The sequence below is a fragment of the Larimichthys crocea genome, chromosome II (assembly GCF_000972845.2).
Source record: "Larimichthys crocea isolate SSNF chromosome II, L_crocea_2.0, whole genome shotgun sequence".
Classification (NCBI taxonomy): domain Eukaryota; kingdom Metazoa; phylum Chordata; class Actinopteri; family Sciaenidae; genus Larimichthys; species Larimichthys crocea.
This window is the reverse complement of record NC_040012.1, coordinates 2,348,310-2,362,499: the sequence shown is the minus strand read 5'-3', so window position 1 is coordinate 2,362,499 and position 14,190 is coordinate 2,348,310. Positions and strand designations below refer to the sequence as shown.

Genomic DNA, 14,190 nt, shown 5'->3' with positions numbered 1-14,190 from the left:
GCAGTAAACAGCAACACGCCTCCAGCTTCCTTTAGGCAGACAGCAGGTCTGGGACATGTTACCATCCTCCGTCTGTTTTCCCGAGCTACAGGCTGTGTCAGATTGCTGCAGCGTGTAAAGGACTGCTCCAACTAAAAATACTTTCAATTGAATATTGATTAAAGTGATATTCTGCTCTGGATATTTCCATTATAATCCAGGGTCACGTAACACGCAGTGCACTCTGAATGCCAAGCGTCCGAGCTGTGAAAGCGCCTCTTTCACCAGAGCTCGCCGCTCATCCAGTTCGGAGTTTGGCCAAGGACGCCATCACTGAACTCCCGCTGGACACAAACACCTCCTGTTGTGTGCTGTGTTGCTGCCGTGATGAAATGACCTTGGACTTGTTTTTGTTGCTTGAAATATGAAACAAAGCTTTACGGAGAGGTTTTTGTTTCTCCATCGGCATTCGGCTGCAGCAGGTAAAGAGTCAGCGGAGAGCGGCACGCCGAGAAGTTTGTTTGGAGTTTTTCCTCTTCATGTGCAAAAGCTGTTTTGTTTTTTTAACAGTTCTTTGCACAGATGCCTCATTAGTTGCCGATGATTCTCCCTAATGATAGTTATGATGTTAATAAATAATGAGAGGCAGGTGTGTCTGCTGCAGCTGCGAGTTAAACAATATAATTCTGGATCTTGTTTATCATATCTTAGTGGAGGAAGTCCATGCAGCAGCTTTAACTTCAGCTCGTGGGACACATTTATAATTTATAAGATTACACCTACAAGAAGTGTTATTGACAGTCATCAGCTGTGGCTCAGTCTGCTCGGGGCTGAATAACAACAACGCTGGTGATCACAGTAAATTAAAGTGTGCATACTCCAACTTTAAAGTTGAAGGCTGTGCATGCAGAAAAGCTTCGCTTCTGCTTCTCTGAGAGACTTTGCGACAGTCCCGAGGAGTAATTATCTTCACTCTGAGTGGTTTAAAGTTATCAAACAGCTCAGCCCTCTCAGCTCTGCGCCTGAGCAAACAGAGAGGAAGTCATTTAGCGAGCAAGAGTTTCTTTTAAAAAGCAACGATTCAAGCGCACACTGGATGCATGAAGAGCTGGAGAGGACACCGAATCCGTGCTGAATTTAGAGACTTTGAATTATTCAGAACGGACTATTACTTTCAACAAACGCCTCGCTTACAGTAAATACATAAAGCATGAGACGACGAGTTTGTGTGCCTGCGTCTCTCACACACAAACACACGCTATTCTAAAAAAACAGTGATCAGTTATGGAAGTCTTATAAACCCGATTGCTCTATTGTTGCACGCATTATTTTTGTTTTAGGAACACTGGCTTCATCTCACATTCAGTTCAATCAAGGTCAGTATAACGGACACATTAAAGCACGTGTTTCATGGTCTCGTTTGTGGTTGGACTCGGAGGTTCAGAGTTTACCAAAAGCAGAAACACTGCTGCATCATATTTGTCTGGAAAAATCATTTTTCTAGCAGCACAGCATTGCTCTGGCTTTACGACGAGCACCGCTGTCACCTGTCTATGTGACATAAAGCTACACTTCCTCTCCACCACGACTCAAGTTTCCAGCAGCGCAGACGCATGAATCTGATGTTATTGATGTAAACGGTTATTGACAAAATAAACTGACAAGCTCTGAGGTATGTGACTCCCATGGATTGAACAATTTGGAACCAGTTCCCAACTGGACAGATATAAACATGTTTATAAGGTTAATGCTGCTGATAGAGAAAAGCAGACGCACTGTCATTAAAACTATTTTCTGAATATACGAACAAATCTCTGTCAGGAAAATTGACTGCATGTATGTTTTTGTCCTGCATGTAGTTTAAAGAACTCTTTCCATCTTTGCTTCCATCATGTGTCTCTCAGTGTTAAAACTTTCAGTGACTGGTCAGCAAACTGTCAGAGATGACAGACGGAGAAGTCCTGTGAAGTCGAACACCTCCTCCACACTCAGTGGTTTCATCTCCGCCGGGACCGTCTAAACTCAGAGTCCATACACTCTCGGTCCTGTGAGCTGCTGCAGATAAGAACATCCAGCGAGCTGCGTGTACACATGATGACACAGAGGTGCTGATATCTGTCTCTGTACGCTGCCTCTGTCTTCACATGCTGCGTCATCTTGCTGGTGCAGAGACAAAGAGGAAAAACTACTGCAACCAAAAAGAAAAACCCTTGAAAAACCCCATCCTGGCTGCCTGGTGGAGCCGGTGCTTCCTGTCTGACGGCCTCCTGATAGAATCCAGCAGAGACCAGACTCTTCCAAAGGTTTATCAGCAGCCAGCAGCAGCATAATTACATCACAATCTACAATGGAAACGATTACTGGAAACAGCTTCTGGAAATTTACATAAGTCAGAACGACTGCCTGTCTCTCTCTCGGCATCTCTGCCTCTCTCTGCAGCATCCCGGCATTATTCTCACCTCCACAGTCGAGCCTGTTAACCTGTATAACACACAGCAAAAGGATTCACCCACTTTAATTCACCTCGCTGTGATTTCCAGGATTGTTGTGTTGCTCTGGCGGGTTTCAGTTCGACAGCGATTAGTGATGGAAACATGGAGAAAAAAGCAGATCAGGAGACATAAGCATCTCCGCTCTCTGCCAGCACACCTCCTCCGTCCTCACAGGAAACAGACAAACAACACAACACAAGATCCTGGTAGGTCGTACAGAAAGGAGGAAACAACTGAAAAAATATTTGCTTTTTCCTTCAAGAGGCTCAAAAAAGCCAGAGAGGGCAGCTATTATGTAAATGACTTCAGGAATCAAAGCGTGTGATGTTTTCCACTGGAACCTGTTGACAGCAAATGACTGGAGAAGTGGAACTTGTTGGGAGTAATCAGGCAAGACAGCGAGAGCTCGAAGCCGACACGGTGGTCAAACTTAACTGAGCATGTAAAATCACGACGTGCCGTTCCTCCTGCTTTTGTTTGACAGTCTCCCTGCGGAGCAGGAAACTCACTGATCTAACCAAGCATGCTCTGTTAGCAGATGCTGCGACGATCTGCAGGATTTATTTAATGATTTCAGATTGAGGTTCTCCCACTGTCGAAACAAAAGGCAAAACAAAACAGCCGCTCAGCCTTGACGTCGCGAGTTGAGGAGGACGCGTTTCCCCTGCTGTCATGTTATGCAGTGAATACATTTACTGGAGACAGTGTGCAGTGGAAGTGTGGCGACAAATCCCTGAGCTGTTTCTTGACACTTTATGCTAATCCGCTCTATTATTTGCTTCCATTTGCCCTTGATGGAGACAGCTGCACCCTCAGGCAAGTTGGAGAAACAGTTTTTGGATTAATGCCTGCCACACACACTGAAACACACACACACACACACTGAAACACACACACACACACACACACACTGCTAGGGTTGATCTGACTCTGTGACTTTCACTACTGATCTGTATCACCGCTACAGCCAGCAGACATCCAAACAACAGAACCGTTTCTGTCTGTGGGGATTTAAAAATGCAAACTAGAAAAGTATAAAATATTTGAATCTTTTTAGAAGAATTCATTCATGTCGTGTAGAAGAAGCTTCTTCATGCACAGTGCACACACGGGGGAATAACTCATCAGGTTACCGTATGTGGAAATCAGGAACAAGTCAGAAAATCTTCAGATTTAAAGAATTGTGACAGTGAGGCGATATGTAAACACCGGGCTCTTCAAAATGAAGTTATCTCATATTTATCTGACTGTTAAGTCAACAGATGTGATCCGATACAACAGCTCTGCCACTTCTCTCGCCGTGAGAGAGGTAAAAATTCAAATTTATTCGTACTATTGAGGCGTATGCAGGTACATGCACGTAACACAGAGGATGTATGGTTTAATCAGTCACCTTATGTATGCAGATGATTCGGTAAACTTACTTACTGAAGTTTACTGAAGCTTTGTAGTGCTGCTAATGTCGGCAAAGATTAAATAGATTTGCTTTCATAAAGCAGACAATCTATGAGATGTTTCACAGACAGTGCTGTGAGCTGCACACACTAATATGCTTTGCAGAGAAGTTTGGCATGTGTTCAGAGACTGTGAATGCGGCTTTGTTTGGAGCTCTTTGCCAACCTGTGGCGCTTCTACAGTAAGAACATGCAGCGGCTCAGTGTGGCTGATAACAATGGGATGAAAATGGATGATGGTGCGGTGCCAGCTAAATGCGCCGACCTGTGCTGCATAAATACGAAATCTTTAAATCAGACCTCAGCCTCAATGAACTTAGAGACAGCGTGACTCAAACTGAACATTCATATTTTTAATAAAGGCAGAATTTATAGCAGACAAACTGACAATGAACAGGCAGCTAATTTATATTTTGCCGGGGCTGCACCTGGTAGCATAGATATAATGCTGTTGGTTTGAGTTGAGCAAACTAAATATGTCTGTGCTCCTCGGCTGCATATTAAAACATAAAACCTGTTCATATGCAAAATAAATGTCCCTGTTTGTCCAATAAACAAATAAAAGAATTAATAAAATGCCACTGTGCTCGTCTGATTTTGTTCCCTGCATTTTCATACCGATGTAATGACGGTGCCATTTGTAAATGGCATATTTTAGAATAATGCAAAAGTTCAACACAATCTGTTCTGCATGAGAAAAAAAAGAGTTTGTTTGGTTTCCGGAGAGTCATTTCATTTTCAAGTCAATTCTTTTTGGGTGTTTTTGTTTTAATGTTTGGCCTGTGGGGACGCTCTGGCTACTTATCGATCAATCTACAGCGAGAGAAATGTCACCGCGTCTCAGCGGATCGGCAGATTGGCCTTTCTGGATAAATCTCATTAACTTGGTAACATTGCCATTTTGCTGTCAGTCATCGAACCAAAATGTCAAGAGGAAACTGGCACCTTTGCTACAAGCGGTGAGGAAATACAAACGTGGGGATCAAACACCGAGGAGGGAGAAACCTCGTGTTTGTTAAAATCTTAACACTCGTCAGCTTCTAGATCTCAAGATTCAGTGTCAATAGACGGGACTTAACATCCGCTCTATCAGCGTCTTATGATTACTGGGTCAAAGCAGGATAATCACACATGTATCTACGTTGAGCATATGCGTTATTAAAGTCACTCACAGCCAAATCCTGCCCCGAATCTCCCCGGCTTCAGACTATCAATCAACTTGTGGAATAGTTGTCACTTCACACAAAAGAGTAAATCTCTCATTTTGGAGCCAAATGAGGCCATCTGCTTGCTGAGGCTTGGCTTCAAATACATCAGAAAGTGAGGACTGAGTAATGCCAAGCAATCACAGCGGGGTGTGAGTTTAGTTTGGCCTCAGCCAACACGATCAAAGAAGAGGCCCAAAGCTGAATATTAAAGTCACTGGAAACCCAACGCAGCCTTCTAACTTCGTACTTTAGGGCCTTCTATCAAGTTTCAACCCAAATTTGAAATTTTTTTGTCAACGTTCATGATATTTGTATTGACTTGGGATTTATTACTGGACATTTATTACAAAAAAAAAAGAAGAAAAATCACTCTCTTATCGGAACCACCAGACAAAAATAGTAACTTTACCTTGAAGAACATGGACGGTGTTCTTGGTCGACCAATGCTTCGATTTGCACCAAGTAACATAAGTTTGAATCCAAATAAATGCACTAACGGCGTCACAATAACACTAACCGATCCAGGTAGCTTTGGACCAGCAACTCCTGTGTTCATTGGGCGGCTAAGTAAGGCGGTGAACTGAATGTCAATATAATGTACACTTATAACTCTAACAGATATATTTCTTGTGGTGAAAATGTGTTTTTCTGCTGCTCACCGTCCACGGCAGTACAACACTTCCCACCCAGTCCTGAGAAATGGTCTCTTAAAAGGGTCCATTTTTATGGTGATCTTGAGCAGTACTGCTATCCTAAATTCTTTTAAAAGACGTCTTGTGTTCACCCACCACATGTTGATGGAGTTCATGAGTTGTGATCTACACTCTTAACTACCTATGTTCTCAGGCTTTTTCTTGCTCCGAGTTACTGACATGCAGAAAACTCACCTGACAGTTTGGATTTTTAACATCAGTCTCTTTGCAACAGTGTTCTCGCATCTTAAACCTCTTCAATGCTATTTCCCACAGGGAAAATGCAACCTCATGCAATACCATGCAGATATCAATATCAACCCGCACGTCAACGCTTTTGCTCGGGGAGAGCAGGAAAGGGTGAAAACCAGGTTAGGAAGGAGTGAGGTGTGAAATATATTTTGACAGGATGAGTTTTTCAGCTCATTCTGACAGATAAGGAGAAACTCGACAATCATGTCTGCAATTCAGAAGAGGCAGAAATTCAGAACAGCGTTCTGAGAGATGGAGCGTCTTTTCCAGCCACACTTCATCCTGTTGGTTTAGCTGCCTCACAAACCTGGCTGCCAACCAGACGGACGTTTAGCTACCTGGAGCTCTGTCACTGCGGTCAATCATAATAGAGATCTTTCACACAGACTGCAGGAACCGCTGAAGCTCGAAGCCTCGTGGAGACAAAAGCCAGCTGAGAGTCTGTAATAACAAAGGCAGCTTTGGCTGTTGTGCTGTTTTGCAAGCAAACTAGCTCAGCTTCAGCTACTCAGTCAGTCAGGTCAACGGATTTCGAACGAAATAACTCATCTGTTGGTTTTCATTTCCAAAAACAGCTCATATTTAGCCGTCTATAGTGCCAAAATCACCTTAAACGTCTTGCTGAGATGCCCAATCACACCAGCATGCATTTGTGTGATGTAGGAAAATGAGTACTACGAGAAGCTTGGTGTATTGGCTTCTTATGGTGGTGGCTAGTTTTAGTCATGTCTAACTGATTGTCATTGCTTTTCGACTGGTATAAAATTAGATGGCACAATGCAAATCTGACAACATCTGTCAACAGTGTAAATCCACCTTTCAGAGTCTGTTCACTGTACTTCAACTACTCTGGCTTAGGAGGTCGAGCGGATCGTCCACTAATCAGATGATCGGCAGTTTGATCCATGACTCCTCCAGTCTGCATGTCCAAGTGTCCTTGGGCAAGATACTGAACCCCGAAGGCTGCGCCATCGGTGTGTGTATCATATCATACGCATTCACAGTTCAGCATCTTGCCCATAGGCACATTCATTCATATCCATACATATCACAGCTATTTCACTAAGATTCATTGAAACATGACTTTGAAATATTTCCCAGACATATGATTACAGATTGTACTCGGACAACATTAAAATAAATGATGTTGAACACAAAGATCAGTCTGGTTAATCACTTTCTGCCTACGCCACATCTGTCAGGTGGATGGATTACTCTCACAAGTTCTCACTGACACAGATTTGAACAAATCTGAGAGAAATAAACCTCCAACTCGTGAAAAACCTGTCTTTGCTTCTCAATCGTTGAATCAGGGTTGTACAAAATTAGACAGTACGGCAGCCTGGTTTCAGTGAGTGTATTTTAACACTACAAATAAATCCTATTATTGTATTTAAGTGGAGGAGTTCTGTTCATTCTGTCACTTTTATACCACAACAATCCATTCCAGCTCTCCATTTTCTTCAATTTAATCCGTTTTATTTACTGTTTGTACCCATGAGACCTCTTTCCTGGACTGATAAACTATAAACACTCTTCGAGGAAAGTTCAATACAGCAAAGCTGCTCAGCATGAAGTGGTTGTTCTGCATGTAAAGACTCTCTCTCTCTTTCTTTGGCTTCGATTCACTGAAGTCTCTGAGTGAAGCACGTCGCCACTCGCTGTTAGCACTGAGTCTGGGGTTCAGAGCAAAGAGACGTGGCGGCGTTTGGCAGCATAAATGGGGGGAGCGTAATCATCATGCAGAGCTGCTAGCCGGAGTCAGAGAGGAACGCCGTCAGCCTCTAAGTGAGCGTGAGTTTGTGTGTGTGTTTGTGTTCAAACGACTAAGGAGAGTGTAATTACCATGCAGGGCTGGTAGCAGGAGACACAGAGGAGTTATTGTCTGGACTTATATGTGTGGAGTGTGGATGGAAAGCCAGTTCCTCAGGGGTTGTAACACACACACACACACACTTAGGGAAGAGATATAAGACAATGTGAGTGTGTGTGTGTGTGTTTGACCTGTCAACGTCTTCTTCCATTGTCGATGCTCCTCGTGTGTCTCCGTCCGCCCTCTGAGGCCGGCTGTCACTCCGCTGTTTAATGAATGTGGAAACATTCTGTTAATTAATGTAACAGACAGTCAGGACATCTTATTAAGAAAGCACAAATTAAATTAAAACAAATTAGAATGATGAGAAAGTACAATAATAATGAACTGTGCTCACTTTATTAACACGTTTTCGATGCTCAGACCTTCGTTAGGTGAAATCTGACCTCAGGTGTGAGGTGAGTTTTTGATACTACGCATCTGCGGGGAGAATTTCTGATGCACAGCTACTAATATATTCAAATATGAAGCCGTAAATGTCTAAGGGCACATTCAGACAAGATCCCGTGTGACGGTGCGGCGTGTCTATTTGTGTTGAAACAATCAGGGAATAACTTTTTATTTCACTCAGACTCAGATTTAGAAGCTGGGTTAGTGAAGTAAACAAAGTCAGGACACAACAGGAAGAGTATCAGAGTTAAGTCCATGAATCCACCTGGATAGTCTCAGTTTCAGAGACATGTCAGGCTGACCGTGGAGGTTTGACCGATCTGATTGGTTAGATCTGAAAACCCTTCGGTCACCACAGTGTTGAGATAAGCAAAGCCAAACAACTACTGCTGCCGAGGACGTCGATGCCCACGCGTGACCCTGTGTAACCTAAGGATAGATGATAGACTCATTAATAAATAATTCCACAAAAGAATCAACAGATTCATTCAAAATACTCCTTACTAATTCATATTCCATCCGTGTCTTGTTTACAGTGATTTTCTTCAGACTGTATGCTGTGAAAACATCTGCCCACCGTTTGTGTCCTGATGCCGTGGACAGCAGCTCAGCCCGTGTTTATCATTTGCCATGCAGCCAGCGACTGAGCAGATATTAGCTTGGCCTTATCAGTGGGAGCCACAAAGGGCTGAGGGTGAAGTGTAGCGGATGCTGAGGAGAGGGGAGAACGGCTGCTAATGTTCGTCCCCCCCACTGCCGGAGCCCGACACTGGGCCCCGGGGGCACCGGCGTGACAGCCTCTCTGTGGAGAACAGGCGGCGGTGGTGGCGCCGGCGCCGGCGACAGCTAGCGTGTAATTTCAATGTTAACAGAAGCATCTGCTCATTCTGTAAAGGCCGAGTTCACAGAGGATTGATATTAACTTTCAGATTGGAGTTGCTTATAATTCTGAGGGTGCACTGCAAGGCCAACGTTCAACTCCTCAGACTGGCTGCAGAAATCAGGCATAAAGCTCCCTCCCCGATTTACTGCACTAATCTGTTAACCTTGATATAAAGCCGCTTTCATCGGGTGTTACTGAATAATTTTTCTCATATTCTGGCTTAATAAGTGTGAAACTAAGCCTGGTTCTTGACTGCAGACCTCCAAACAGCCCAACGTTTCTTTATTTAAGCATCTCAAATGTGAGGATTTGCTGCTTTTCTCTGCTCAGAATAATTGTTAATTGAATTTCTTTGTGTTTAAGACTGCTGGTCGGACAAAAGAAGTCATGTTACGATGTCAGCTGGGCTGCTGCAAGCAGCGATGTGCCTGATTCAAATAAAAAAATGGATGATAAGAATAATTTTCAGTTGCAGCCCAGATAAAAACATCATATTTCCACTCCTACAGCCTCTTTCTTTCATGTCACTGTGGTTTAACCTTGTAACATGAGTCTTAGGCATTTAAAACTATTTTGTTTACAATACACAGACTGTATACTGTGACTTTATTCAGGTTAAAGTCATTAGAAAATTCTGTTTAACTGGCAAATCTGTACCCAGTCAATGACTATCAGAGGAACAGTTGGTTGTCCTCGCCGCCTCTCTCAGGTGTAGCTCTGAAAAACTGGAGCAATTTAAAGTAGGGCAGTCCTAAAAAGGAGCAGGCAAGCTCAGCAGAAGTCTCTCCCCAGATAAATTAAGGTGCAATGTTGTGAGACCGCGCAGGCCACGAGCTAACAGCGGTTAACTTTGCTTTGCCTTTTTTAAAGTCGGCTGAAAACGTAAACACGAGAGCAGACAGAGAGTGACCATAAATCTGTCAGATAAATCATCCTGAGCAGGAAAGTTGTGTAAACCTGAACTTCATTCACTTTTTTAGGCCACTCAGTCGCAGCGGAAACATCTGGATCTTTAGCTGCCAGATGCTCCGCTTTGTTCACCTGGTACTCGCCATCTTTCCGTCTGCTGTTTGTTGTCTGGCAGGTAGTGTGACGCCCGTGAAATGTAAGGTCACGTTTTATGTCATTTTGTTTGTTTTATTTTGAAAATATTATTACCTCTTGGTAAAAGCCAAAGCAAAGAGAGCTGTTCAGTGTTAGCAGTGGGAGGCGACGTGCTTCTCGCCTGTCTCATTCTTTCTCCTGTTCAGGAACCTTATCTGTATACAGGTACTCTGCCTGGGACCTGTTACAGTATCGTGTAATTTAGCCCTGTAAGGCCGAGTGTATGATCGTGATTTGGCACTTTTGGGAAGTAGCAGTCCTTACAGGTAGGAGTGTATATTAAGAGTCATGTGAAGAATCTTCCTTGGGGCATATTTTAGCTTTATATAACTTTATATATGCTGTGGGTCAGTGTTTCTTGGCCCTCAGGGCTCTCAGGATCAGCACCTTGGACAGCGACAGATCCGTTCGTCTTCAGACTTTATCACAAGTGAACTCAGCGTCATGTGAAGGTTTTCAGCTCTCCGTAGCGTTTGTAGATTATACTCAGGATAATACTCGGACCTTGCGTAAACACTTTTCACAATTACTGACTGCTGAAAGTGAAATTTATGGATTATAACACATAATGAACAACAATAACAAAGAATAATCCAAAGTCAACCTGATCAAAAATATAGATCTGAATTTGAATGTAGCTTTGACTTCAAACAACTGAACACGTACTGTCCTGCAATAAATAGCAAATACTGAGAGCAGACAGGGGAAGGCTCAGCTCCTTCATCCCAGAAAACCCTGACACATCTGAGGATTGATGACTATTCCTGAGTAGGGTTGTCAAAAGTATCGATACTTTGCGTTATAAGTATCGATGTCGTCAAAAAAAACAATCTGATCAACACCGCCTCGCTATCCTCCTCCCATGTGGTCTACTGACAATCACTCAGCTCGCGTTATCAGGTATTAACTTCACGAGCACAAACAGTGAACACACCTGGCTGGTGCAGACTTTATCCGTCACCACGTCGGTTGTGATCAGCTACGTCATCGACAACAAGCAGTCCTCCGCACGCACCTGCTGAAAAACAGAATCACAAACAACAAAATCCAAAAACGAAAAGTGTGATTTCTGGGCGACCTTTAAGACCTGAACGTGACGTGAGCTTACTGACGAACACAGAAACGTTCTTCTGACAGTGTTTGGCTGCTTCGTGCAACCTGTAACTGAGAACAGAGTGACAACATCAATCATTGTTATGATCATTATATTTCTCTTCCTGCTGCCTGTAGAGTCCAAACACTCTTATCGAATGCTGATCTGCAGTTTGAAGCATGAAAAGCTTCCTGAGCTTCTGAAGTAGAAGCCTGCACATCATTTTAAATCAGCAACATCACATCAGTTTGTGAGCTGCATGCTATCTCCACGTTATTTCACACATGTGCCTGTGATGGCAGGGCGTGACAGCATCGGTCGGATTCTTTTTTAGCAGATATCTTCTCCTCCAGGGCCGCTCATGTTTTCACGCTTTAACTCATAAAACTAATCCGGCGTGTTCAGTGTTCGGGGGGAATCCTGTTGACAGAAGCGGAAATAGATTTGATGTGCATTTCTCGAAGGTCACATACTTCTTTGTCCTGTGGATCTGAAGCAATCAGACGTGAAATCAGCAGGTCAGGGAGTCAAAATGTTCTCCCCCCCCAAAAAATAGGAGATATTTCCACAACGGAATAAAAAGAAAACCTTTGCCCCCCGTGCTGAATGCTTTGCATTTCTCTTTTTACACCATGAAATCTGTGATAAAAATCCATTATGGAGGTTTTAGCCCAGAGCAGACACCAAAGATCTGAAAACTCAAACCTTTTTTTTAAGCTTCTGCAAAAAAATGTGAATCTGAAACGTGTCAGATAATGTTAGATTTGATATTATAAAGCTTTCCTTGCAGAAGTTTTTACTTATTTTATCTTTCTTTTCCTTAAATCTTTGTGTTTTTCCTATTTTCATGTATGAAATGTGCAAGTTCTGTAATATTATCATTGTAAAAAGAGGCAGTTCGACAAAGACTATGAATATAAAGCTACAAATGTTGAATAAAAGACACAAAAAATCAGTTTCTTCATCCCGAGCTTCAATTTGATGCATCTTTGAGATGGGAAATTGATTTTTAATTATAAAAACATCTTCACTGGTGTTAAATCTTGTAAAAAATAATCAAGAGACAACTACCTACCTTTTACTTGTCCTTATATTGGTGTCAAAAGGCAATAAAAGCAGCTAAATGTCAAACAAAATTAAAATGTTGGTACGATTCAAACTATATAATTAGTTTCTAATTAACTATAGTCAGGTTAATGTGTAAATATTAATCAAACACTCACCTGCAGGGAAGAAAGGTGTAGTTGTAGCTTTTAGTTGCTAGGTAACGGTTGGTTAGCTTATGCTAACGGCCGTTAGGTTTTAACGGTTACCCCAAAAAAATCAAAAAAATTTGAAATAAATAAAATAAAAACGTCCACAGAGACTTATTGCAGCTTAGTCCACCGATCTCCTGTCTGTTTCTTTGCTGGGTTTGTTTATTTATTATTCAAAATGTGCCGGAAGTTACCTGTACAGGTGGGTTAGCTTAGCACAAACCAACGGCTGAAGCTAAGCTAAGCTAAGCTAACCTGCGCTAGCACCAAACACGAAAATATGTCGATTTATTCCCGTTTTCACACTTTATTACGTTTTTACAAATGATCTGTCTTCATCACATCTTCCCTACGTCTTAATTCTAGTTAAAATAATAAAGTTAAAAAGAGGATTTTAACTCCTTTTCTCTTAAAACCGTCACCCCATGCTAAGTTTGTTAGGTTATGTGGCTAAAAACGGCACTTTACATCAAATATTATCATTTTATTCTGTTAATATTTGTGCTACAAACTCATTTTAAGCTTTCTCAGTGAACTTCATATTGATTTAAAGTCATAATAACTGCTGTTCATTTATTTTTCTACATTTATAACCAGCTTGCTGCTGCTGCAGGAGCACCACCTATCATCTGTTTACAGATTTAGATACAAAATATTAATCAAGCCATAAATAATGATATATTATTATAAACTGTGTTAACCCGCAGTAACTTAAATTAGCCCCAAATCTACCAGATGCAGCATTAACATGATGCATCACATATGTAATCCAGTAACTTCAAGTGTATTACAATACATACTTTAAGGTGTAATAGAGTATTTTTACACTGCAGTACTGCGACATGAACGCATCTTCAGCAACACGTTTAAACAAACAACAGATGTGACGGAGACGCCGCTCATCTTCCTCCCTTCGAGGGTACCACTCCTCTCCTCCAGGCCTCTTCATCCTGTGGCTCGCTTCCAAGCTCATTAGCATTATCATTATCATGAAAATCTCAGGTGTGTTTAATAACCTTAATGAAGGCTGTGTCACAAAACACAAAACAAGTGCTAATTAAATAAATAACTGGAGAATAAAAAGTTACCGACTGAAGCCTCAGGATGTATCAGAGCATCTCGCGGTGATAAATAATGTCAATAAACTAAGAAAGGTTGTAACAGTATGAGATTTACATGGTACGACGTTCATATAATATCAGTCTAATAAGTAAATGTACATGTATGATAGCAGTCTCTTTTCATGGCAGTGTACTGCTCCTGACAGAGAGAGTAAATTGATATAGTATATTATGATATACAATGTCGAAACTTCAACCATCTGAAGTCATAAATAACAGCTGCCCAGCTGGGCGAAGCGAGATGTCCGGTGCACCCGGCACGAGTTGCCAGGTTATCACAGGGCACAGAGAGACAAACAATTCACCTTCACACTTTAGAGTCACCGATTAATCTACTAAGTGCATGTCTTTGGGAGGAGCACAGACACAGGGAGAACATGCAAACTCCAGCCG

At 42.2% G+C, this 14,190-nt stretch overlaps 1 protein-coding gene across 5 annotated transcripts in view; it reads right to left on the bottom strand.

The window, feature by feature from the left end:
- The window catches only part of LOC104935900 (contactin-associated protein-like 4), a 160,709-nt gene extending 147,416 nt beyond the window's left edge, over positions 1-13,293 (bottom strand). Inside the window, exons 1-5 of one of the 5 annotated variants that reach the window (XM_027291868.1) lie at positions 12,644-13,293; positions 12,496-12,539; positions 11,436-11,491; positions 11,262-11,345; positions 8,082-8,155 (exon numbers count right to left, since the gene is read on the bottom strand). In XM_027291868.1, the coding sequence (XP_027147669.1) occupies positions 8,082-8,101 (20 nt within the window). In that variant the 5' untranslated portion in view covers positions 8,102-8,155; positions 11,262-11,345; positions 11,436-11,491; positions 12,496-12,539; positions 12,644-13,293. Of the gene's footprint in view, positions 1-8,081; positions 8,156-11,261; positions 11,346-11,435; positions 11,492-12,495; positions 12,540-12,643 lie in introns of those variants that run through there. The other 4 variants (XM_027291863.1, XM_027291864.1, XM_027291865.1 and 1 more) reach the window with 4 other exon arrangements.
- Between the last annotated feature and the right edge of the window lie 897 nt (positions 13,294-14,190).